This window comes from Haemaphysalis longicornis, unplaced genomic scaffold (assembly GCF_048455015.1).
Source record: "Haemaphysalis longicornis isolate Haplotype H1 unplaced genomic scaffold, Haemaphysalis longicornis Haplotype H1 scaffold_2, whole genome shotgun sequence".
Lineage (NCBI taxonomy): Eukaryota > Metazoa > Arthropoda > Arachnida > Ixodida > Ixodidae > Haemaphysalis > Haemaphysalis longicornis.
The window spans coordinates 265,333,533-265,361,014 of NW_027526295.1; the positions used below are offsets into that span (position 1 = coordinate 265,333,533).

At 48.8% G+C, this 27,482-nt stretch overlaps 1 protein-coding gene across 4 annotated transcripts in view; it reads right to left on the reverse strand.

The window, feature by feature from the left end:
- LOC144170637 (steroid 17-alpha-hydroxylase/17,20 lyase-like) overlaps positions 1-27,482 on the reverse strand; it is an 80,804-nt gene continuing 53,322 nt past the window's right edge. For all 4 annotated transcript variants that reach the window (XM_077700560.1, XM_077700559.1, XM_077700562.1 and 1 more), the window contains exons 3-10: positions 26,823-27,002; positions 25,637-25,730; positions 24,094-24,249; positions 21,790-21,998; positions 16,647-16,772; positions 15,239-15,343; positions 14,217-14,348; positions 1-373 (exon numbers count right to left, since the gene is read on the reverse strand). In XM_077700560.1, the coding sequence (XP_077556686.1) occupies positions 21-373; positions 14,217-14,348; positions 15,239-15,343; positions 16,647-16,772; positions 21,790-21,998; positions 24,094-24,249; positions 25,637-25,730; positions 26,823-27,002 (1,355 nt within the window). In that variant the 3' untranslated portion in view covers positions 1-20. The remainder of the gene's footprint in view (positions 374-14,216; positions 14,349-15,238; positions 15,344-16,646; positions 16,773-21,789; positions 21,999-24,093; positions 24,250-25,636; positions 25,731-26,822; positions 27,003-27,482) is intronic.

The following is a 27,482-nucleotide window of genomic DNA, read 5'->3' on the forward strand; positions in this document are numbered from 1 at the left end:
TGCAGGGCTCGGAACCCCTTTTAATTCCTCTTCGTGAGCACGATGTTTTGCTGAGTTGGCCTACAGAACAGGCTAGAGCTGAGTGCCGTGAGGTTCACGTCCTGGGCTCTGCCGGGAGCACTGCAGCTAACCCGCTGCATGAGTCGCACGAGAACGTAGAACATGTCTACGTGGCCCAGCTTCTCGCCCGGACACGTCCGAGGTCCCAGACCGAAGGTCATGAGCGGCCCGGCTTCCTTGCGGAGCTTTCCTGTCGTGGTATCCAGGAACCTTTGAGGCCGGAACTCTTGCGGCTTATCCCAAACCTTCGGGTCGTGGTTGACGCCGTGGATGTTGTACAAGATGCCCGTATTCTTCGGTATATCCCATCCACCTGCGTGTGAAAGAGATAATTATGAATTTAGCGGCAAAGAAACAAGCGATCGATTTGATAATGTGAAGCAACGTGGTGTTTTCCACCCGTTAATCATTATACCGGATGCACTCTGGGAATTGTTGCTGAAGTGTCAGAGCTGTAGGTGTTCCCTAAGCACACTATGCCTTTTGCACACCCGTCTCAGCTTTAACCGCAGCAAGCGTGGGATGAGGATCACCTTTCTCACTTTGCTCTCTAACGCGCTCAAATTCTCCGTCTCTGGCACCCGATCTTCCTCAGCCACCATAGCTGAGATTTTTATAGACATCCCGAATACGAGTTAAATGTTATTTTAAAGCGCAGCTCTTATGCTCCCACTTGTGCGTTCAGCTATGCCGCTGTCGACGTAACCGAGTGAGCGCGAGGATAAAGGAGGAGGAAGGTGCGACAGAAGCATCGGGGGAAAGCGAAGAAAGAGGACATGAGCGTCATAGAGTTGTTGTAAAATGTTTTATTGTAAAACACACATCATTCGGGTAGGCTGGGTCCCGGGACGTGCGAGCAGGATCGGCAGCGAGACCGCTTACGCGTGCGCGAGCGAGCACTTTGAACTCCGCTCCAACCCGGCGTTACCCGTCCCATTCGCACGATACGACCCAGACCCCTCAGAAGCAAAGGCTGCAGCCAGGCACGCGTCCAAGCTGTCGTTGCGGAATTTGGTTCCTCCAGACCCTGCTCCCTTGCCCGTTGGATCGCCCCGGGGCGAACCAGTGCTTCTGCACAAAGCACGGGCTGGTGCCGCGCTAACCGATGATGTGTTGGCCAAGTGGCGTGCCTATGTGCCAAAACGTCACCAGCATGCCGTTCAGGATCAGCAACCTATGGCCGCAGTTTCCTGCACCTCCTGCTGCATAGGAGCCACGCCCACTGAACACCACATGTTGTGGGAGTGTCCCGGCCTTCAAACGCTCCGTTTACAGTGTCTCCCGCGCGGCGTCTATTCGCTTGTGGACTGGACAACGCCGCTGCAACCCACCACTACCCTGCAGACGCTTCTTCCTCTGTTGGATTTAGCGCGCTCCTAAGGCCGAATGTAAACTTTAAACTCCCCCCCCCCCCCCTTCCTTTATTCCCCATGCCAACCAACGTGTCCACCTTCTGTAATAAAGGTTTTTTATGTCATGTTATTGTAAAAGGAAGCCACGTTGGCTTAAAACGAGGAGGATGAAGAGAAGGGAAAGCAAATTACAGCCTCTCTAGGAGGTCCGTCTTATTGGCGAAAGATAGAAGCGACTCCAGCACGACTCTGTCTGAGTCTGGTAAGCCTGATGCGGGCCGGATCCAGGTCTCGTAGGGCAACACCTGGGGCGTCCGGAGGTGACATTCCAGGAGCGAAGAATGGGCGCTATTGTCCCAGAATAGACGTAGAAAAGAAAAACGGAGAAGGAGGAGAATGCGGAGGCAAGCGGATTGCCACACGAAACATGCTCCGCGGTGGCGACCAGCTAAGCGGTGGTGCCAGGGTAACTTGTCCGATACCATAACTGGAAATAAAGCGCTGCGCGAACGGAGGTCGGTCAGCAGCGACTGCAGTGAAACGCACCCGCGCATCACCCGGGCGCTCTCGACCACGATCGCCCGAATAGCGAGGCAGTCGCGCCTTAGTCCGCTCAGTTTACAATATGCCGCACAGCGTTGTGCTATTCATAAAACGGACGACGATGACGAGCTGTGCTGGCGTTCGGTACATCGGCTCCCGTTTCAACTCTCTCAATCTTTCGACGAACGCGAAATCCAATGGATTAGCTTGCACCAACCGATTCCACTCGACGAGCGGCATCGAACAAGACCACACACAGGTCGGCGAGTGGACCGCGCGGTATTTTATGAACATTCGAAATCCTGAAGCGAGGACTGCCACGCTAAGAGTGAACACAGCAGCCACTTGAGCGTGCACTGATCGCTCTCGGGCTGAAAAAGCGCAGGCACGGTCGAGGGATGTGCGCTGGCTTTAGTAGGCTGTTTTTATCTCGGCAATGCATGTACTGTGAAGAAATTGACAACCCGAAAGACACCTCACAGCAAGATGGTGGCTGGTTTTCGGTGCACTACCGCAAATCGAAGCGTGTACTGGTGCGGGAAGACCACGATGGCGTTGCAAGCCCAGCGTCTCTCAACCATAAACTGCATTCAAAGCGAAGACCACCACCCCCGCTTCCGCGGCAGGATTACAAAGTGGTTCTGCGACCACGCGAGGGACTGAACCTCAGTCAGTGGAAACCCCACCACGTAGCTCAAGGGATTGCGCTCGCCTGCAACAACCACCAGAGCTGTGCCGAAAACCGCCTCCTCGTGCGTACCAACCTCACCCTGAACGTCACGGTTATCAGCACACCGCATGCCGAGACGGCCGACGTACTTCGGAAACTCAAGCACATCGAGCTCGCCGGCAAGGACCACGCCGTGTTCACTTACGTAGCAGCACCGGACAACTCGGTGAAGGGCGTGATCCATGGTATCGAGCCTGGCACTGAGCCCTCGGAGCTCCAAGCCCACCTCCGAGCCCCGAACCACAGTATCCTGTATGCGCGGATGCTCGGTCATACACAGACATCGGTCATCACCTTCGAGGGGACACGTGTGCCGCACTACGTCTACTACTACGGTGCTGAAACACGCTGCCTATACCGGTCGACGCGACAGGTCTGCACAATATGCCTGCGCGTAGGGCACCGAGCAGATGTCTGCCCAAATCCCGAATCCAACCGCTGCCCACAGTGCGGACAAGCAAGCCCAAGGGAAGATCATGACTGCAAGCCCACCTGTGCACTTTGCCAAGACGACCACCCTACGGCGGACAAGACATGCCCAGCGCGACTACGAAAGCACACACGTCGCCAAGTCTCGACCCACGACGAGAACGAGGAACAGCCTGCTGGAATTTTGCGACGCAGCCGGTCGTCAAAGCGTTCATCTTTAGGGGAAGAGCAGCAACGCTGCTCCTCCAGGTCTGCCTCCCGAGCCCGTTCCAAACCGAGGCGCCGTTCTCCGTCCCAGAGTCAGGCTCACTCCACGTCGAAGCGTCATTCCCGATCCAAGAGCAAGACCCGCTCCAAATCCAGGCGCCGTTCCCGATCCAAGAGCAAGGCCTGTTCGAAATCAAGACGCCGCTCCCGGTCCCGGAACCGTTCCCGATATCCGAGCCATTCCCGACCAGGCTCCAGGTCTGCCTCCAGATCTGGCCCTGGATCCAGTTCCGGTAACCGGCCCAGATCCAGTTCCGGACGGTCAACGTGGACCAGGAATCCCGGCGACTTGCAGGCAGGGGGTGCAGATGTCACCAATGTGAACTGGGCGGCGCGCGTAGCGCAGCCTTCCACTGGTCGAAATCACACCCACGCAACTACGGGATAGAACACACACTTCTCCCGACACCGCACTTCTACTCCAACAAGTACTAGCAGAGGTCAAAGCACTTTGAGCTGAAAACGCGGAGCTCAGGAATGCAAATCAGGAACTGAGAATAGCGCTCCATGCTAAAGAACAAGACAGAGGGCTAATTCCTGATCCGCCAATCGAAACCTCGTCATCCAACATCGATACGCAAGTTCAGATAAATTTACTGCGCGAAAATCAAGCCCTCATACAGCAGAACGTGTTGGCCATCCAGGAAACCCTTACTAAGTTAAGCGAGATGGTGGAAAGGATGCAGCACATGCATATTACGACGCCGAACTCTACCACAGTGCGAAACGAGAAGCGTGAAAAGCCATACGCACGACCCTCCCTAAACCCCACCACCTCTCTTTCGCAGCAGGATGGCTAAGGCCCGAAACAAGCAGACGAAACCCCTCACGCTTTGGCAGTGGAATTGCCGGAGCTACTCGAAGAAACAAGGCGCGCTCATGCAGTACATAAGCAATGCTCCCACAAAACCCGATATGATAGCACTACAGGAGACAGAATGTACACCACACCAGGCAGGCTACGTCACACACCTCTCTGTGAACCTTGCGCCCAGGGTAGCCACCCTTACGTCACGAACCATCACTGTCGCACAACATCAAATTGATGGCTGCAGCCTTGAGCATGTACTCATAGAAGTAGTACCTCGTACCAGGGGCCAACCAAGTGTATATGTGCTAAACATCTACAGCCCGCCTAACCATCGCCGCGATACCTTCGAATACTTAATAATGAAAGCAGAGAGCGCGGCGGGCAGAAACGGCCTGGTAATAGTTGGAGACTTCAATGCAGCGCATCCGGTGTGGGGCTACAAGTACGCCACGCCAAAGGGCAACAAGCTCCACACTACCATCCAGCAATACCGTCTAACAGTCCTCACTGACCCAACGTATGCAACTCGTATCGGGAACAGCATCACAAGGGATACCAGCCCAGACCTTACATAGATAAAAAACGTTCCACACGCAGAGTAGCAAAATCTGGAAGAGTCGCTGGGCAGTGATCACTATATTGTCCAAACTATCATCCCGACCACTCCTTTACGTCGGACACTCAAGTCGACGAAAATAACTGACTGGACCACCTTTCACAAGCATAGAGTCTAAAGCGACACAACCGACATAAACTCACTTGAGCAATGGATCGTGGACCTGCACCACGATGTAAACAAGCACTCGAAAGTGATCGCCCTCACCACAGAAGCCCCTGCAGTGGATTCCCACCTCCTCCATCTCTGGGAAGCACGCAAAGGCCTCCGACGAAGATGGAAGAGGCACAAACATAACAGAAAGCTAAAATGCAGGATAGCAGAGATAAATCGGCAAGCAGCGGACTACGCAGCCGAGCTCACGCGACAAAACTGGCGTCAGCTCTGCGACGGCTTACAGGGAACGCTGGGAACGGCAAAGACATGGAAGCTTCTCGGCCACTTGCTGGACCCCACACAGAGTAAGCTGGAGAGTCAGAAAGCAATCCAGCGCTTGCTACACTCTCATCTTGGCAGCGACGACGAGGTACTGGATAAGCTTAAATACCAGTACATTGGCCCAACTTTACCTCCCGTGACTCCTCGCACGTATGCTGGCCGTCCAAACCCGGAGCTGGACAAGCCAATAACAACACAGGAGGTCTGGCAGGCACTTCAAGCCCTGACCCGCAATGCCACTCCGGGTAAAGACAAGGTCACTAACAAGCTACTCAGGAACCTCGACGACAGAAGCATCCAAGCCTTAACGGGGTACTTCAATGAGCACTGGGAACGGGGCACAATACCGGCTGATTGGAAGCACGCTGAAATGGTGCTTATTCCGAAGCCAGGCAGACCTACGAAGTTGGACACATTAGGCCCCTATCGCTAACGTCGTGCGTAGGGAAGCTTTTTGAGCGTGTGATCCTCGCCCGCCTTCAACCATACATAGAAGCCCAAGACATTTATCCGCACTCAATGTTCGGATTGCGGCCCCACCTGTCAACTCATGACATCCTCCTTCAACTAAAGGAAGACGTCTTGGCGCACATTTCTCCCTACTCCAGCAGGGCTATCCTCGCTCTTGATTTGAAAGGAGCATTCGACAATGTGAGCCACGACGCCATCCTCGAAAACCTAAGTAACACGAACTCTGGAAAACGAATGTTCCAGTATATCCAGGCATTCCTCACCGATCGCACGGCGACTGTGGGCATCGGACCACTACGAATGGACCTTCAAACCATGCCCAACAAAGGAACGCCACAAGGAGCGGTGCTTTCTCCAACGTTATTTAACATAGCTATGATGAAGCTCCCACAAAAACTTAACACCATCCCGGGGATTATACATGCACTGTATGCAGATGACATCACGATTTGGACTACTGGTGGTTCAGAAGGAGACATGCAGGATGCGCTCCAGAAAGCCGCTGACGCAGTCCAACAGTACGCCAGTGTGCGCGGCCTTCAGTGCTCCCCGGAGAAGTCCGAGCTCATCATTCTGAGGCGCAAGCCCCGTGGCAAGCCACTGGAACCCACCACAATACAAATAAAGCTCCAAGGTAGCGACATCCCCGTAGTCCCAACCATCCGCATACTGGGACTTTACATCCAGCAAGACGGAGAAGGAACGCTAACCATCCAGCGCCTCAACCACACTACCTCGCAAATCATGCATATGGTGAGTCGAGTAACAAACCGGCACCAGGGTATGAAGGAGGATGATGTCATCAAGTTGGTGCAAGCACTGGTTGTCAGCCACGTGGTGTACTCTACGCCTTACCTCCCGCTGAAACCGAGGGAAATGGACCAACTTGACATACTACTGCGGAAGGCGTACAAGCAAGCGCTAGGCCTCCCTGCTCACACCACCACTAGTAAGCTGGAAGCGCTCGGGGTGCACAACAAGGTGCGGGAGATAATTGATGCCCACCTTGTGAGCCAACTAGAGCGGTTAAGGCAAACGTCGACCGGTCGCACGGTGCTAAGGCAACTAGGCTACCAGATAGCGGACGCCAGCCACCCTCGACCGGAAACTGTGCCACAGGACACCCGTACGCTGATCAGGGTTGCTCCGCTCCCGCGAAACATGCACCCTGACCATCACGTACAGCGCAGACAAGCACGAGTACAATTCCTACAAAGGAAGTACTCTGCCCACCCCCATGTGCGATTCACGGACGCGGCCCACTATGCAACCCATCCAGCCACAGCAGTAAGCGTCATGGACGGCTCAGGCGATGTCGTTTGCACTGCGACCGTACAAACCTATAACATCGTTGAAGCCGAAGAAACGGCCATCGCACTGGCAATGACGTCTGTAACTTCGAATAAACCGCTTCACGTAATTACGGACTGCCAACAGGCATGCAGAAACTACGGCAACAGTCGCATCTCAAAATCCACCCTCCGATTACTAAAAAAGCACAAGGATACCCTGAACCCTACCATACTGATATGGACACCAGGTCACGCAGGGCTCGACGGAAACGAGCGAGCACACGCTACAGCCCGAGCATGCACCCTCCGGGCACCGCACCAGTCGCTCCGTGACCCAGAGCCTGTCCAGCAGCAGTACCGTGCACTTCTGCAACACCACCGCCTTGCCAGATGTGCCTACCCACCACCGCACCAGAAGCTTACCCGAGAAGAGGCTGTAGCCTGGCGGCAACTACAGACCAACACATACCCGCACCTTAGCTTCCTGCACATCGTACACCCCACAATATATCCACCAACATGCCCACACTGCAGCGAACATGCAACACTGTACCACACCACGTGGGCTTGCCAGCACACACCAGCAGCCCCCATTATTCGCACCCCCCCCCCCCTCGAGCAGTGGGAGGCCGCGCTTTGCAGTTCGGACCCTGAAGACCAGCGACAGTTGTTGGGCCGGGCACGCAGGACCGCAGCCGCCGCAGGGGCCCTGGACTGAGGGCTTCTCCCGATTCCAAGCGCAAATCTTTCGGATAAATGTTTTTACCACCATTCATAAAACCAAAATAGCGGTTTGTAACTGTACATAAATGCTGCATGTCTCTCTCAGATTTTTAGCTTCAGTATAACGCAAAATCAGTAACATCTTTAAACACCTGCACTAAAATGTCGCGTTAGGAACTTTCGTAATAGTCGGTGAATTTTTTCGCTCGTCAACCCTCAGCGCCAAGGGGTGACTCTCGTGTTGCTTTGAAGTAAGCTCTCGTTACGAAGGCTTTTTGAAACAGCAGGGTTTCAAGCCCATGCTCTGAACGTCTCAGCTTTGTATCGCTACATGCTTGGAAGTTCCTTGCCGTAATATGACAATTTTCTCACAATTAAAGCTAGTTTTTACGAGCTGCTAAATATTCTGCGTACAGAGGTCGAGGTAAAAGTAAATTGCATTAACAATTCTCAGTAAAACTATAGCAGTACATTTTAAGCTGTCAGGGAACAGATCAGTGGTTCTAAATCATGAGCGGGCCGCGGGCCTATCTTAGGCTTTCAAAAGTGATGGAGGACGCCATGGTGGACTACATTTAACTATGGCATAATGTCAAACAATTTCGACATGCAGCCACGGTCACCCACATAATCGATTGCCCGCCTTTTGAGGCTGAATTTTACGCTGATGCGTGTCATATTGCTAAACGATTTGCTCTTGGAGCTAAAAGTCATCGGAACACATAAATGCTAAATAAATTGATTGCGCTAAAAAGGACGACACGGACGAAGTGAGGACAGACACACACGGTCCTCACTTCATCCGTGTCCCCCTTTTTTAGCGCAATTAATTTATTTAGCAATTGAATACAAACGTGCCCAGGACGCTACACATAAATGCTGTCTTTTGTGTTTGTGTGTCTGGCTTTTTTTGCATAGCTTGCGTCTTGAGCAAAACCGACCTTAAAAGACGTGTATTTGGCCATGCATCACTGCAGAACGTGCAGTGCCGAACAGGCCAGCTCACAAAAACCAAACTTGCATCGATACCTTAAATTTCAGCTTCACCTCTACACAAAAATGCATTGCTAAGAAGACCTTTTAAAGAAGAAATTTAAGCCATCGTATCAAAATGTAAAAGCCCTAAGACTTTTCTTTTTTTATTTTTTTATGCGAGCTTTACTGTCGGCCAACCAGTCTACGGGAAAATGAACTCGATTTTTGACAGGATGACATCGGTCCCACTGTATAGCAAAGCTTTCGCTTTAAAAAAAAAATCAGTGTCCTTCCGCTCTGTGAAGAAGGATGTCCAGCGAAACTGTGGTACCGACTACCGAGCCTCAAGGTGAGTGACAGTATGCTTTTACCGGGGCGCAGCCCTGGGCGTGCACAAAACAATACGCGTTTGTTTGTACAGTCAAACCCGTTTATAGCGAACTGCAATATGCACCGCGGTTAGTTCGATATATCCAATAGTTCGATATAGCCGAACCCGCCTATAACGAGCTTAGTGTTACAAGTTCGCATTGCGAGGGAGCCCACTCCGCCTCCCCAACTCCACCATCCCCGCATGCAGAAACGAACGCAGTAAAGTAGCCATTAAGCATACCCAAAATAATCAATTTATTGCAATTAATAAAGCTACTTTTCGCCTTAACTCCCTACTTTGCAAAAAAGAAGCGGTGATTTTTGTTTTCACTTTCATTTTGGCGGCTACAACTAGCACAGCATTCTCTACACGAAACATTGTTTGCAGCAGTTCGAGTCGGCGTTCTTCAAAATCGAAGAAGCATTGGCGGAGCACATCGACTGCCGAAAGCGCTTCATTATAAGCATCGGACGGCTTTCACTCGCGACATCATCGGCAACGTTGGCGAGCTTTTCCCACAGTTCACCGATGCTGCTGTCTTGGTCCGGACTCGCTGACTGGGCGGGTTCCGTCGTAAGTCCCACACGTCGGAAATAGTTACGGAAAGTGTCGGCCGTCACGTCTCTCCGTGCAAGGCGCAATGTCCCAGTCGCGGCTCTTGCTCCGTGGTCGCGGCCAATCCACATCTCAATCGCCGCTCCGAGACGATGCATTTCGGCGGCCATTCTAGGCGCGCAGAGTTCGATATATCGGATGTGAACTTCGTTATAAGGAATATGTTTCCCATGTATTTCCGTAACTGAATTATTTTTGTTCGATATATAGCATAATTCGCTCTATCCGGGTTCGTTATAGCCGGGTTTGACTGTAATTGGCGATTGAGCATACATACCAGATAATTACCTGAATGAAACTTGGCCGGTTCTGAGTTTTATTCCAGCGGAAAAACATGGGCTGTCCGTTTTCCACCCGTATAAGCCCATCTAATGACAGCAAACGGGAATTCCCCCATATTTACAACTTCACCGTGAAATATGCAATTTTGAGATGCAAATGAAATTTTTTGCAATGGTACAGCCGTCTTAGTGGCTAGTTGTTCAGATAATTGATTTTAGAATTGTTTCGATTAAAAGAGGAGTTATAGCCGTTTTCTGTAAAAAAAAAAAAAAAAAAAACTCCCTCCGTATACGGACGGGTTCCACTGTACAATACACAATGTTGAAAACCCAGATTACACTTAAAGGCTAATTAAGGTTGTCTTCACCTTTAAGCACAAAATTTTTGCTGAGAAGACATCTCTCCAGGGGCAACATAAGCAGTGTTATATCAAAAAATGAAGGCCCTCGGGCGTTTTTATTATTTTTATGATTGTTTCCTTACGGTTTATTTGTGGCGCACAGTTTTACGATTCCAGGATTTGAGTGGGCCCTGCAAAATGGCGCTACGCTCGCGTGGCGCCATTTTGTCTACATATCGCTAGGTAGTCCGAGATGGTCTACTGGATCCTAGCCACAGATAGTTTCACTCTAAAAATGAGTTTGATGGGCGGGGAGAGGGAGAGAGGGTTGACAGCAGTTCGCACACGGCGTCGAATGAGGTAAGGCCGACTTGGGCCACTACACCCGCACGCCGAAAAAAAAAAAAAATAAAGCACCGGCGTGGCCGTCTGCCCCGTTTCAACCCGATTCTCAACGATGGTGTCAACAGAGATGTTATTAATTGCACTCACATTGCACTCGAGGCCTTACTTTGCGTTCGGTGGGGTAGAGTTTGGAACGCCCAACGCAAATCATGCGCTAAATTAGAACAAACAATTAAGTGCCTCCACCCCGCGGAGCCCGACGCAACCAGTGACGACGCATTCACACGTTTGCCTGCATGCGTGCCTCGCTAGTGAATACAAGCTATAGGAACCGAGCAGCTGGACGGGTGGCGCCACCATTCGGCGCTCCCCTCGTTAGTGGAATGAGCCGGTACGCAGCCTGCCATTGTTTTTGCCGTGTGTGCTTCTGTGCTTTGAATGTTCTGGTGGTGTTGTGAGCGAATATTTGCGGTGAAATGAACTCTAGACAGATGTGTTGGGTTCTCAGAGGCAGTAACGGCTACGTAAACTTGTAGGACGCTTCTAAAGTTAGGTACGGGCTACAATGCTATGAGCGTTTTTATGCAACGATCTACGCTTGGCTCCGCCTGATCGGAGTACGAATAAAACTACTCTTGTTAGTATTCATTCTTCTTAAATGCACTAACGACAAAGTAAACTTATTGGACGCTTCTAAGGATGGGCTACATTGCCATGAGAGCTTTTTGCAGCGCTCTGCGCCTGTCTCCGGAATAAAACTACTATTGGTAGTATTATTTTTCTACCAATTTAAATTATCTTCACTGGTTTCAATGAGTACGATTTCCATGTCCATCTTAACTCTGGGATAATTCAATACGTGAGCTTTGAAGAGAAAGACACTTATGTACGAGATCGATTACCATGTGGCTGTGGAAACGTCGCGGCAGTTTACACTTTCTGTAACCGTAAGCTTTGTCTTCAGTTTTAGTGAGTGACAGCATGAGAGCCTGAGAGCCGAAGCGGAACTCCCACGTTTGTAGTCGTCATTTCACAGAGAGCCAAAGTTATTCAACCACCCGACAGCCCTAGCTACAAACCATCCCCATTCCCCTTGAAATTTTACCACCTGCGTGAAATAAAGGCTGGCACCGATAGTTAAAAAATGGGGCAGTGTTAACTTCAGCCCGTGTTTTTTTATTGCTGAAGTATTCTTAGCCGAGTACCTAAAAAACCGTGTAAGGCCTTGTGAAGAAACCAAAAACGCGCGACTAGTTGCCTCAAATAGGGGTGCATCAGCCCGAGTCCTCCAGCACAGACGCATTTCCGACACGCTGGAAGCTGTTCGAATGTGGAGAGGGGTCATGGAAGTGCAAAATTAAACAGACAAATCATCCAGCCCTCCGTCTAACGACGATAGTTGAACGCAAAGCTTTCTTCGTGCGAAATAGAATGGGAAAGGGTCAAAGTCAAAGGTGCTGCGATCAAAAGACCAAATTGCATGCTGGTCAAATTCAAAGCTCAACGAGTCAAAGTTTAAATCCAGAAGGCAACCAAGGAACCCCACACGGGAAAGCTTTGCAATAAATCATCATCATCGCTCGACGGAGGTGTGCATGATTTTTTAAGCTTAGGTGGCAGCTTGTAAAACTTGACCGCAGCATTCAGTTGGGAAACTGAGGGCAGTCTTTTGGGGCCCTCCTGTCTCTCGTCCTTCAGCCACGCAGGTATTGTTTTTTTGAAAAACTATTAGCCAACTACCCAGCAACCGTTGCAAGTCTTATAAAGCAGTGCTTTTCCACAACAAGCAATAACGTTCTACTATCATGCGATATTTATTCTGTAAACGATTCGCGATGGTTCTAGTGAACGTATTTCTGTGAGATTAAACACGTTTCTACCGTAGTTAATGAAGTTACAGAGCGTTGTCTCCCAAAATTTCTGTTTTAGGGTAAATCTTAATAGGCACTCTCCAACTTTGATTTTCGCTTGTGCACGACGCCTATTCGTCATCAACTGCGAAAGGCCAGCGCCGCAGCGTTCCGGAATCAACTGCACACACCGGTTTTGTAGACGCATTTAGCTGTAGTATATTTCTCGATACGCCAAACTGCCCGCAGGCATGAAAAATTTGCACGAAAAAACGGGCTTGTACTTCCAGCTTGACTTCCATCTTGGCGCGTTGAGCTTCGTGTGCTATTTGTAATTACTGAGTATGGGCGTATATCACTCACATGGCATGCTTTTACTTTCAAGATTTACCGATATGAAAAAAAGTCCTTGTGGTTACCTACGCTTTGCAAACCGCACCGCAGCAGAACGACAGAAGCCATGCACAACTACAGTACGCTGACTGTTACCGGCATTCCACTGACGAGCGGTTCGTCACGGGTGGCGCTGTTGGCTGGAAGCGATGGTAGTGCCATACAACGGCCACCGTGCCCCTCTAGGTGACCGGTAAAAGGCGCAAAGGCTCATGGATACGTCGTTTGCTCCAGCCACTTCCGGTTCAAGATCTCTCCTGGCCATAGAGATAATATACTTACTCTCCTGGCCTCCCGCTCGCCGGCGGCTTTCACGCTCGTGTGTGCGTGTTGTCTATTTGTCACCGAGTGCTTACCTTTCAATGAAGCCCCAAGTAGAATTAGGCGCTGTTATTTTGAATTCGCGATGCATGAGCGTTTGTTTTTTTGGTGGAGACAAACAACACATCCACATGCGCGTGAAAGACGCCGGCGTACCGGACGCCAGGAAAGCTCTCGAACTGGAAGTTGAGGCAACAGGCAACGTACCCATGAGCCTTAGAGCTTTTTACCGGTCATCTGTTGCTTCCCGCCTTTCCCCCCTTGCTTCTACTGTTCCATCTCTCGTTTTCCTCCGTGCGCTCTCTTCGCTATCGCCGTCACTCATTCTGCACTGCACTCTGCGTTCACTTTTTTCGTCATCCCCTGTGCCAATCGATCATTCGCTCGATTGTACTGACAGCGACGTCGACGCCTCTCAACGGATGAACGGCTGAGCAAGAGCTGCGCTCTGAAACATATAGTCCGCATTACGTCTGCTGAAGCTTCAGTTATTGAGATTAAAATTATGTAAACGTACGTGAGTGTGTGCTAACATGTCCCCCTAAGCCGGAGGACTGAGACAGGCGACACACGCACTGTTATTGCGTCTATTGGGATAGATTTTCCTTCTGTTGGTACCTAGATTACCCGCAGCCGTTTCACGTCCCTGTTATTTACGCATGTCCGTTTTGCCGTTTCAGTTTTTGTTCCGAAAGTGGTGTTACGTGAATCTCAAATCGTTCGTGGCGCCAGCCGAGTGATCGGCATCTGTTGGAGTGCGCGCGTCCTTGTCCGACGAGATATATATATATAAGCTTCGCTTACAGCAGAAGCCCGGCGTCTTCACATGGGATTGGCCAGAATGCTATAAATGGAGGAAGAGGCTTTTCACCGCATGGTTCATAATTCATAAACCGAACGGGCGCAGCGTCAACACCGCCGCTTATGAAATGGCGCGTGGACGCGCGCAGAATTCGCCAGGAGGCCAGACATGGGTGAATGGGCGCTTACCGACTTTGGTGTCCGTCGTGGTGTTGTGAGGTAAGCCAAGGGGAACTATGGGGTAGTACCGAAGGGTCTCCAGGAGGCAAGCGACTGTGAACGGCAGCTTTTCCCTGTCGGCGTAGACTGGAGGGCGGCTCCCTGCACAACGGGAGCACAGTATTAGAACGGAGCGGTTTCGCCGTCGCGGTAAGATTGACCTTCGTTTGACCGAAGCTGCACCGTATCCTTGGTAACGCATCACACGACTTGGAAACGTCAGAAACGGTACCACAACCGTAGACAAAGTCAGGCTTTGTACGAATAGTACAATAATTAGGCTAAATTCAATGCTAACCAAGTGGCTTAACCAGGCTAAACTAAGCTTTAGCTTTGCATATCCAGTGTTAGCTTAGCTAAGCCACAGCCATTTTATTATAATTATAAGAATTTGGTGCGCTTACATGCACCCTGTTAGAGTAACGGTATAGTTTTTTATAGAACGCGAAAACATCGACGTGAAATGTGGTGTGATTTAGCAAGTGGAAGAGAATGTTATAGTACCGGCGCCGCTTTAGGCCACAGCTGCAGTGGCTGCGATAATGTGATTCGAGTTCTAAGTATGCCACAGCACGAGAAAACGTTTCACTGATAAGCCAAGTTGGTAGCAGGGCTACTAAGGTCCACCGATGCAGAAGACTCAGACGCTGAAGTCCTTCTGTTCCCTTGGCGCCCGAAACAGCAGCCGTGGAAGAATCGCACGGGAGCGGGTGAGAGAGGAGCGCGGTTCACGTGATCACCTGACAAATTAAGGCTGATAGCGCTCGCTGCTCACAGCCGGAGTAAGGAACGAGTGTTACGCCACGTGCATGGGGCGGTGCGGAAAAGTGGCGTTCACAAAACACGCGCGGCGTAGCATGTTTTCACATTCGCCTGGAAAAAGGGCCAGCATAGGAATGGTCCCGAGCAAGCGGCCCCTATGTCATCTTGTCGCACCATTAGGCTGCGCTGTCATTTTGCTTCATGTTACATGATCGCTGGTGTTCTCTTACCGATGTTCTCCTCGATTTCTTGATGAATTTTCGCTTGAATGCTCGGGTCCCTGGCCATCCGCAGGAACAGCCACTGAAGTTCTCCCGCCGAGGTGTCAGTGGCGGCTGAAAAAGAAACACCCTGATAAAACTTGCAACTCAGGAAAAGAAGTTCAAAGTACCTTGCTGTTGCTTGAGCACCTATTCCTCACCCCTTCTTACAACTAGTGCTGGTCGCCGGCACTCTTAATAAAGCCCCCTAGAAAATGTGCACCTGTGTCATAGCCGACCCACTACCATACAGCGCCGCACTGTCTCAATATTGACAGCTGAACAGGCTGTTCCCGTATCTCTGGTTAGAACTTCAAGTCACGTTTTATGGTCCAAGGGGAAGGGGGCAGACTCTCAGGCAAAAAAAAATATCAACAGAGGCTGCATTGGGCAACTCTGCTGCTAAGTTAGTGTAGTTAAGTCGATTACGAACCATGCAGGGGTGGAAGAAACGAGCCTTTCAAAAAGCAGCGGCTGGGCACGTCGGATGTGATCGTGGCTGCTATAGTTCTTTTTCTGGGTGGAGTCACTCAGTGATGGGGATGATGACGGCTAGAGTGCGCTCCGGTGGCGCCTATGGCGAGGTGGCCACATAGAACGTTGTTCTGGGACTTGCAGCGTATCCTTGCATATTTTCGCCTGCACAACGTGCAGGTCGGGTGTGGATTATGTACCTTTGTGCACATTTATGCTCATTTAATCAGGCATTGTGCCCATTTATTAAGGCGAAGCTTTTCTGCTGCTGTTGCAGTGGTCCTCTTCGGACGCGCCGCTGGTTAGCTTACAAAGCCACCAGGTGGCGCTCACCTTTGCGCCGGCTTGCAGTGTTTTGTCACGCACCTCGCAGTGATCCCTGTGTAGCTGACGGTGTGGGTGACGCGTGCGTTGCTGGAGTCAAGTTTGGGGACATGGGCACCGCTTTGGGCACCCTTTGCGCGATGCCGGCAGCAACGAAAATGCGAATTAAAGGCTTTTCCACCTTGCGCTCCGTTCAGTGCTACCGGGGGTATGGGATTCTTGGTGAGAGCAGCATCCAGGGCAAGACGACACCGTTGGCTTCCCTGAAGATTTCAACGTCGACCTTCTAAAACCGACAAGACGTTAGCTACCGGCCTTCATAAATGATGCATGTCTACGTCATGCTTCTTGATGGCTGTCACCCTTCCCATTCATCACTGCCCACGTTAAGAACTTGTGGTGCGTTCGACCGAGTGTACGCCAGTGGGATTCAGTGGTTGAACGGTTCGAGTTACGTCTCGTGTTTCTCGGTGCACTCGCCTCTGCTTTGTTCTACGTAGATTCCCACCTATGCGTCGGATCCGTCAATTTTTGCAATTTAATACTACGTGTATATGTGAAGGAATTTAAAAATACATACCGCCAAATATATTCACCACCACTTGAATCATGTTTCCCTTGGTCAGGTATTCCGCATCCCCCTTTTCTTCCGCAATTGCTTGCTCTCGAGCAGCCAGCATGGCATGGGTGAAGTTTGCCGTCTTGCCTGCAAGAGCGGCCAAATCGAATCAGACACGACATTAGGCGGGAGATTTCATTTTAGAAATGGGCCAAAGCAAAACTCTACTACGAGGAAAAAACATGCATTTTATACACTTCTCTATAATTACGCAAAGGTCGCTCGCCGTAAGAGGGTGTTCATTTTCCAAGTTTTAAAGAAAGTCAGCCCTTATGACCATGCAGTATTTACTTCCCGGAGCCTCTAGAGCCCTGCATAACTTCTATTCTTATAGAACATTATGTGCTATAGGAAAAATTGTTGTGGAACCGCGACTGAGAGCTGTATATGTATGGGAGAAAGCCGAGAGGCAACATACTAGAGTGCTTTAACACTCCGTCCGTTCCGTGCTTATTGTGTTGACCGAGACCCGACTGGGCACTTGCACATTTGTTCCGGGGTGGACCAGTTCCGCGGGCCGGCTCTCGCCATGCCCGCGCATTCGTTACGGTGGGCGGACGGACGCACATTCGTTGCGGAACAGACAAAGCATACAGAGTGCTAAAACTCTCGAGTTTCAGCCCTCTCGTGTGTTCCGTCCGTTCCGTGCGAACCATCAGCACCACGGCCCGACTGCGCCTGCGCGTGCGGGCACGGCGAGAAGGACACCCCCCAGCGTAACGAATGCGTGGGCATGGCGAGGGCCGGCCCGCGGAACTATAGTATCCGCGCTACCGGAGCGATCGCGCGTGCCCAGTCGGGTCCCGTCCAACACGGTAAGCACGGAACGGACGGAGCATACGGAGTGCTAAAACTCTGTTGTTACATATGTAAGCTCGGTATTCCGTATCCAAGCCAGCGCAGGCCAGGCACTATACCGGTGCGATGCAAAAAAATTAACATCGTAACAGGCTCTTCTCCGCACATACACCAATCTAAGAGGCGCTATTTTTCTAATAAAGAGATCCTGGAAACAAAAAAAAGTCTGCAAAAACTCAGACAATTGTCTACTAATGCGTAATATTCTTATGCCGCTTGTTTAGAGTGCGAGTTCTTAACAGCCAGATCTGGGTAGTATTAGCCAAAGACGGTGAGTTATTAACAGCGAATCTGTCTAGCGAATCGTAATTTTTCGTATCCGCAGTTAAAAATACGAAGAGATTGCCTAGAGCGCGCCCGTGAGCGTGCGCACATGAGCACGGGCGCCTCGCGGCTACCGCCTGGCAGTTAAGACACATAAAATGCCTAGCGCTTGTGTGTGCGTGGCTGGCGATGACCACCCAGCGTGCGCTGCGCACGTTTGTAAAGCCAATGAGACTCGCCTAGGCAGATTGACCGAGACTGCGGCAACCGCCCAACAGTTAAAAAAAAAAAAAAAACAAGAAAATGCCGAGCGCTCGTGTGTGCGTGCGTGCCTCGCGGCGACCGCCCAGCGTCCCCGGCGCACCTTTGTCAAGCCAAGCATACCCCCTTAGGGAGACAGCCAAGACTGGCCAAAAACGAAACTCCAGCGTTCACCGTAAGTGTGACAGCACTTGATTGCAACGAGAAAGACACGTCATAGAGTAGGCCCCTCCAAGGTGATGTTCAGTAATTATCGCTTCCAAAAAAGCGAAATAAGCTCACACTTATAGCAACAATGACGGAGTAAAGGTCTTTGCAGCAGCAAAGAAGCAAACAGGCTGCAACAGTGGACTAAAACTGTCGTGATGGTTGTGAAGGTTGCTTACAGCTTCGATACCTCCAAGTCTTACGCGTTAGTGTGAGCTTTCTTTATTTTTTATCTTGTTTTTACGTTTTCTTTTGTTTCTTTTTGAAAATCACGTAAATATATACCATTATCGCGATGAAGTGCCTTTACTTCGATAAACATGTTTTTCCGCAGATGCAAGGCGCAGTATGTGCAGAGTTGGTTCATTTTCGCTATTTTTTATTTCTATTTCGAACTTTCTTTTTCAGGAATTTTTGTAAGGTTCTGTTTTTTGATGAGATATACAATATTATATTTTTGATCTCGTCCGGGAATATTTGTGAAAATTTCATTTTTTTTTGGTTTTCAAAATTCAGTTCGACTAATTATTTGCATTTACACTGTTATAACGATTATCTATTAATTCGGCCAGTTATTAATTTCTGTGAAAACTGCGGGCGTCACATGATTTGATCATTTTCGCTGTTTTTTATTCGTATTTCCATCCTTCTTTTCCTGGATTTTTTTATTTTAGTCTTCGTTTTTGGCTTCGTGTGTCTGGCTTCGTTTGGATAAGATGCATATTTTTATTTTTTCAGCTCATTTTTTATTTTTTTTATTTTTGGGTTTTCAGAGTTGCGTTTGAGCAATTATTGACATTTACGCTATTATGGCGATTAAATGTGTTACTTCTGACAATTCATCATTTTTGTGCAAATTCAGGACGGGACACCGTCCCGGGTGTGAGGGTACTCGGCAAAAAATGCTATGCTATAAAACGTAGAAATGCTGGGACTCGAACCCAGGACTCGGACATGAAATCACGACGTTACCCGCTAGGTCACACAGGCAGAACAGCCAGCATGTTTTAGCAGTTGGTCAAGAAGATTGCGACGGTATTCAAAGCTAACGTGAAACGACTAGAGTTTTATAATCTAGCGCAGTGGTTCTCAACCATGAGTTTGTTGGCGATCCCTTTCGGGCTCGAAGTGACGGGAGAGCCCACAATGATCTATGTTCATCCGTGTCATAATGTCAAATAATTTGCTCATGCAGCTAAAGTCTCCAACATACTTATCAACGTCCGCCTTTTGTGTCTGAATTTTATGCCGATGTGTGTGGTATTATCAAACGATTTTCCCTCGAACGCTGCATTTTGTGTGTCTGGCTTTTTCGCATACCTGGTGTGTTGTGCAAAAAAGCCAACGTAAGAACTTGTGCTATGCGAAAAAACTTACAAAAATGTACAAGTAGAATGTTCAAATCGTACAGAGAAGCCACCTTTTTGCATTGCCAGTAAGGTTTGGCAAAAAGAACAAGAAATTGGTGGGAGGGGAGAGAGAGAGAGAAAAAAATTTCGAAGAAGGCTTCGTGGACCCCTGAAATGCCTTCGTGGACCCCCTGGCGTCTGCGGACCCCAATTTGAGAACCACTGGTCTAGCGGACAAAAATAGGCCTGTCCGTCTCCCTCCCGTCGAAGCCCATGCATTCACAGCTCGCGGGAATTCTACAGTATCTACAACTTCACTGGGAACTACGTAACATTGAAAGAGTAAACGAAACTCGCCGTAATGTTGCAGTCGTCTTATCCGCTAATCGTCATAAAATTTGTTTCGGCAGTTTGTATGAAGTTAGCTACAGCCATCTTCTGTAACCATATATACCCCTCCTTAGACAACAATGCATTAGCAGCAGACGGGAATTCAGCAACGATTACAGCATCGCTGCGGACTAATTAATTATGACAAGTAAATAAAACTTGGCGTAGTGATGGGGTAGTCTTAGCGGTCAGATTGAGCCTGATTTTTTTTTCATGATAACTACGTTAGATTGCGATCTGCAGAAAATTCGTGAGAAATTGGAGACAAAATCGGTGGGAATCAGCTTGAATAAAACGAACACAAAGGAAGAGGGGATACACGACACAGTGCTGCGAGACACTGTTTGTTCACTGACCGACGAGAACAAACTGTTTTACATTTTTCATATTTTTTTTTTATTTTTTGTATGTAAAATCTGTTTCCTTCAGTAAAATTCCAGTTGATAGTCAGCAGTGTGTCGTTTATTCCCTCTTCCTTTGTGTTCGTTTTATTCAAGCTGATTCCCACCGATGATGTACCAACTAGCAAAGACTAGAGCCATTCTGGAAGCAAAAATTGTTTTGTGTCGACGCGACGCGTTGGCGTACGCACATCGAACACCGCTTAGAGGGCAGCTGTATACAGTTTAGAGGAGCAGAGTTGCGCGTCCATCCGCCATCTTGAATTCAAAAGTTGTGCGGAAAAGCCACCCTTCACGCTTGTAGGAGCCGCTGCCGTGCCAGTGGCAGCGGAGGGGAGGAGTCGGCGCATGCGTATGCCAACAGCTGTGGGACAGCGCCACTGTGCGGATAGTCGGCTGCTTATCAGCTGAGCGACGGCCGCTTCCGCCGCCATTGCAACCGTCGCCGGTCGCTTGGGCAGAACTGACTGAAAACCGTATCTTGTGCGCAGCACTGAAAGTGGGCTTCGCTGTCGCAGGGTGGAACCCCCGGCATATGAAAATGAGACGCGCGACTCTTGCGCTAGTGCGCAGCACTGAAAGCGGGCTTCACCGTCTCAAGGTGGAACCCCCGCCATGTGGCAATGAGACGCGCAACTCTTGCGCTACGCGATATACAGGAACTCTAGCTTCGCTGCAAAAAATCGAAATAAAATAAACCTGCCGGGGTTTGCAACGTAAGCTACAGTAATAATCATTCACCGTTTTTAAATTTGTACTCGTGATATTTTACAGAAGTCGCTGCTATAAGAAAATTTCATTGCTGGAACTAGAGTAACTGTCATACTTATATACCAAAAAACAGCTTTGTTGAAAATCCGAATGCCTGTTTGTATGTTTTATCGCATTATCCACGCGATCGGAGAACAGGTGGAAATAGAATGAATGCTGCTTTCGAATATATAGATATTTCAACTACCCCGTGTTAAAACAAAGCGCATTTTAGCGGGGTATGAGTATCTTGTAACCTTGACGTCACTGGAGAGCACAAGGCGAAGTCGCTTGTCAGAATCCGGCGACGGGGAGAATGACATGCTCATTACCCCGCCTCGGATCCCGCGAAGCTTTGGTGCTTCCTTTTTTATGTAGTATTCTGACTGGCCAGCAAGTGACGTTCCTCTTCGAGGTCAGTCTTGTCGTGCGGGCCTGCTTTTAAAAGCATAAAATGCCGGGGCATTAAGCGGAACACACAGAGGGCACCCACCTCCAGGCAGAAGCTACAACTCGCAACGCGGGATTTTCAAACACTCACTAAGCAAAGTATCATTAACAACTCTCACAGCACAACAGCAAACGTCCTCCGCGTGTGTGTTCCCGTTTTTCCCACGTGAATACCTGGCACGTAGGCCTCTTCGGCTTGTATGAACAGCCTCTGGAGAACTGCCGAGGACTCAGTGAACACCGCCTTGATCTTTTGCTCCCTAGTGTGGTACAGTATTCCCAGCCAAGGTGCGATGTCACTCGGAAGGCCGTCGGGAGATATTTCGATGAACTGGCGGTTGAGTTCTTCCAGGCGACGGATATCATCGCTTCCTTCGCCAATCCTGTACAAGGAATGCTGGGTTTTACATCGAAGCCTACCGCGATATCAAGAAGCCAAGCAGAAATACTGCAAAAAAGTGATCATAATAATTAAATTTACAGTGGCATCGCCGCTTAATTAATTTGTGTTTAGTATTCATCATCTCCATTGCGTTACGGTGAAGGCATTACTTCTTTTTTTGTAATTGGAGCGTACTTCAGCATTTTCCTATTTCTCATACTGCATGCTGGCTTCCCCGCAAAAACTCAAGGAAATGCGCTGTTCACTACATCCTTTCCAGCTATTTTCTTGGCGTTAAGCCCTAGCCGCACCATCGCGCTTCAGTTGGCCTGCTTACTCCCGAAAGCGTACGCTTATGGATGACATCCAGGAAGAGGACCTGGCAGGCAGGGTTGCCATGTCCCAGACGAAAAAGTCGCCAGGAAATTGGCGAAAGTAGCCAAAAAAGTCGCCACCTTAAAATGAAGGTTCGAAAAAGAGCCATAAAAGTCGCCATTTTCAGCAAGGCGATGCAATAAGTACTTTTTGATTTCCCTCACAGGGAAAATGCAGAAATTCCGAGAAACTAGGAAACCGTATCACAAATTCGATTCGTTTACTGTTGTGAGGGAAAGCGACAGCGGTTGATTAATATCTACAAAAAGGCTAGAATATGCAGGTTTGGGTGAAGCCATTGGAACGGGCGTTCGCTGCACACCATGTTTTACCACTTTCGCTGATTCACATTCCCGTGCATATTATACATCGTCATACACACTTCCCAACCCTCTGCGTGGAATCTAAAGCTCCTCTAAACTACAGAGAGAGAGAGAGAGAGAGAGAGAGAGAGAGAGAGAGAGAGAGAGAGCTTTAGTGAATACTGAACAGGTTAGCCCCACAAAGAAACGGCGGGGCTTGCTACTTCAGATGGGGGTAACATAGTGAGACGAAAAAAGAAAAAAAAAGGGCGAAGAAGTACGCAGCAACAATGAATAATAGAGAGAAGAAAATGAAAACAGTTGGGAACGTAGTAAAAAATTCGCAGCACTAGGAGAAAAAATCTGAGGATTCCAAGGTTAAAGAACCTCGATTAATACAGTGTCAGACAGAAAAGTTAAGAGAGCCTTCGTCCCTCGCGCGGCGTCAGCGTGATTTTTCCGCGGACCAAGAAGAGATGCAGCTCTAAAGAGTTTCCGCGTAGCAGTCGCACTAGAGTTCTTTTAGCTGTTTAGCGTTGAGTTGTAGGCTGCGGGCAGTAACACAAGACATGCCGTATGTCTTCCCTTACAGATTGCACGGATCACAATGGCGAGTCCACCCAGCCTATCTTAAAAAGAAAACTGCGAGTGAAGGCAATGTTCAGGCACCCTCAGTTTGCTATTGTAGGCCTCGCGGAAACTGCAAATTGCACTGAGGGTCGATCGTGTGCAGAGGCAACGGTATCCTAAGAAGCATTACATTTTAAACATGGCGTTTCTTGAAGGCTTTGACGCTATTCATATATCCCGTGTCGGATATGAAAAATCCGAGGCAAACCTCGATTTGTGCCGCTATGTAGCGCTGTACGATAGTGTGTTTGCGTGACTAATTCGTTGGAACGTATTTCAGACTTTTCCAGATCACCGCCATCTGGCTCAAACTTATTCTGTTAATTCTGTTTGTTCAGTTTGTCTCGACGGCTGCAATACACTGAAACGTCATACAGGGCCCTTGTCGTGGATAGTGGGTCATCGGAAGAGCCCAGAAATGTATAAAAAATCACCAATTCTCAAAGGAGCCAGAAAATAGCCAAGTCGCCACACTGAGTTTTCCGTAGTTACGAGGCTCGAAAAGTCACCGGTTTCACTACAGATTGCCAGATCTGGCAACCCTGCTGGCAGGGGGTATAGTAGAATAATGCGCAGTATGAAAAAGAACCTTGCATTGGTATAATCATTGCCGTTCCGATGCCGATATATTTACAATGTTTTACAGAAAGCAGAGTGTTCACCATGCGGTTCACAATATACGTTTTCCTATGTTTATTGATCATACACGAATTGGTTTTAGAATATTATCTGGCCAAACGATCAGAAAAACGAAACAAAATAAACTAGTCAAAAGTAAATGCCCGTTACCGTGTGCCGTAAACGGAAGTTCCTATCAGATTGTGCAAGATGGTATAAAATGGTTTCCATGAGTCGATGACCTGCGGTCCTTCCTTCAGGGTGCCCACAAAATCGTCCACAACGTTCGTGCAGAGCTTTTCCAAGGACTCGCTTACAGCGTACTTCCTGAAATATTTTATACGAGAACGTCAGAAGCAACCATTGTCAGTGTCAGAAAAGACAATCCAATTGTCTCGGTTGGTCTACGACAATGGTCTACGACAAAGAAAGAATACAAAGCGTATAGACTGCACGAGTCTAGTACTCCAGAAATCAAGCGGTCTTCACGCACAATATGCTTTTGTGACGTCCCGTTTCTCTGTCAAGAAACCGTTTCGTCAGGTATGCCACTGAGTTGGCTTGTGGAACCCACTCGAATTTCCCCACCTGCAGTAGGTAATTTTTGGGAGGCCGTTGCGTATTCTTAGATTCCTTACTATGATCCTGATTCACCATTGGTTTTATTTTCACCATGCTAGTCTTGAAAGACCTAATCTTCATCATCATTTATTGGTCTCTTAAGGCCCCCTTACCGACTACTCAATTTTCAATGCCCCAATTCAATGCGGGGTATGATTTAATTTTGCTGTACCCTTAACTAAAAGATGCAACTACTCGTCCTTATAAATTTCTTTTTGCCCTTTATTATGCGAAATTATGTCGTAAGACGTTGCTTTCGTCTTCTAATTTGCAGCAATTCTAATTGCACGAATTTAGCACTTCGGTTGCTGAATAATGTGGAAGTCTGGGTCTGTTGGTTGATGATTGCTTAAAAAACTGTGGTTGATTCCTCTGTCATAAAAATCGGTAAAATACGAATGTGAAATGTGCAGTGAAATCGGCAGCTCAGCATGATTTGGGGATTGGGGGCTGTCTTGTGGATGTGTTTGGCGAGCGACGTCCTGCTGGCGGGTAGCTTCGGCAAAGGTTTACTGGCGTCATTTCCGTTACGCATACGAAGTCAGTGAAATCTTGGTGCATCCCGCATAAAACACTTTTGTGTTAAAATATAAACCTTGAAAACGAACAACCCGAAGTATAACGTACTCGTTAGTACTAAAGGTTGCTTCCCCACAAGAAGACCTTGTGTGCAGGGGTGCACCCTTTACAAGTCACTTGCTTCTTTGTACTGGCGTCACTTCCGTGACGGATATGACGTAAGCGAAATCTTCGTGAATCCCGGAATAGAACGCTTTCGTGTTAAAACAAACCAGTGAAACCACACTACACAAAGATAAAAAACAAGGTACAAGGACAGTCACCGGTGACTTACACGCCCCACGCTTCTTTATTGTTGTTACTTTGGGCTGATCACGCTTTTAGACCTATATAGCTCTTTTGCAAAGGTGGCGTACTCTGTAATGACAAAGGGTTGTTACGTTATTCTTGTGAGTTACAGTAACCACAGCTCGAAAATGAAAAGCTACGTTTTCCTCCGCTCTAAATTTACGAAGAATATGATAATAGTACCACATAATCTCCAGTACTTTTTGGTTGTCAAAAAGGTACTCGCCTCACAGCCAGAAGCGCCACTTTTCGAAGCGCCTTCCATCTTGGGTTGTAGTCCTCGAACAGGATATCGTGGTTGCCCTGAGTTTGCAACTCACCTAAAGAAGAAACGACAGAAAGCAGACAGTAATGAGAATTTGTTAGGCTTCAATGTTATGAGTGAGACAGCAACGACATCATCTGCTGCCGGCACTTCCACGTAAAGAAACTGCAGCACCCATGATATGCTTCTTCGGGACCACCACAGGGAGGTACCGATGGACGTGGAAAGGAAACAACTATCTTCTTTTTGCCCGTTTCGCTGTGCAGTTGTGCGGCGTTTTCTTTTTAATTGTGCGTAGACCGGCATTCGAGATTTTTTCTATAGATAGAAAACTTGAGAAACGTTTTAATGCAAATGCACGTCCTGACTCGCACGTTAAAAATAAACTACGATTTCTTAATTTCGCAATTTTTATTGTTTTGGCAATCGAGAGAAATATCTACGGATGAGAATTATCTCGCCATACTTTCCCCTAGACGATTATTTTTAACAGCGAAGCTGTTCAGCATACCGGTGGATTTCGGCGTTTCACAAAACTCAGTACAAATAAAAGACATCACCGGCACCGGCAGGATTCGAACCTGTTTTTGGTAGATCAACGGAGTTACAGTCAGTCGTCCTACCCACTCGGTTGCGACCGTGTGCGTTAGTAACCGCGAGTCAAGCGGCTTACTCACTCGGCTGTGACTGTGGGGAGAGGAATTCCCGCCGCCTACTCGACACAGAACACGTGATAAGGTACACGTTGCGCCTGCGGGCGCCAAGTTTAAGTGTGCGCGTTCCGTTCGTTCAATTTGCCCCTTCGATTTGCTTCTTCTTCGCCGTTATAGCAACAATGATGGACTAAAGGTCGCTGTGGCAGCGAAGAAGCAGATCGACCGCAATCGTCGACTTAAACCATCGTGATGGTCGTGAAAGTTGCATACAGCTTCGCTGCTTTCCATCTTACGCGTTACTGTGAGCTTCCTTCATTTTTTTGAAAGGATACAGCAGCTGGCTGTTTTTCTGGAAAATCCGTTTTATCCACAGGCACTGACGCTTTCTTACTCCCACTGATAATTCTCTCAGCTGACTTTGGACTACGACAACATCCGCTTGTCTTTGCCTGTCTGTCGGATGAAGCGGCATTCGAGAGTGTACAGCTCACCCATTTTTGTCGGAAAGCGTCCGGCGAACTCGTGTCTCCGGTCGAGGAACGCCTCTCGGATGGCCGAGTAGCCGTTGATCACCACCATGGGTTTGTGGGACATCCACAGGGTGAACACGTCGCCGTACTTCCTGGTCCACTCGGTCGACTTGACGTGCAGGTCCCGCACTCTTCGGAGTGCTGCGGAAACGGTGTGCGAGTGACGTCACGGTTACTCTCCCTACATCTGAATACAGGACAAGTCGAAGCAGGAATAATTATTTGGTATTTGGTCAGTTAGGTTATTGCCAATCAGATCAAAAAAGAAGAGCAGTTTTTCTTAACTGTTAGCGTCTTGCTCCAAGCAAAGTGCAGACTACCGCGTGGAAATTCAGCTCTGGTGCTTCGATGTTTTCAATAGAAATTTCGATTCCCTACTACGGCTGGACGAAGTAAAAGGTAAAAATGCAAAAAACAAAAAGAATGTTTCAAAAATCGTATCACAGTTGTGGCCCTGAGTAGAACTTTTATTAGAGCTTTATAAATTATTACGGCAATAAGTAACGTGTGATTTTCGTCTTGAATAAGAACGAAATTAAAACATGGCGCATGGTAATAGATCTAAAATTTCCATCCAATCGAATTGGCGCAGTTGTAGGGGTGAGTGGCGGGAGAGACCCC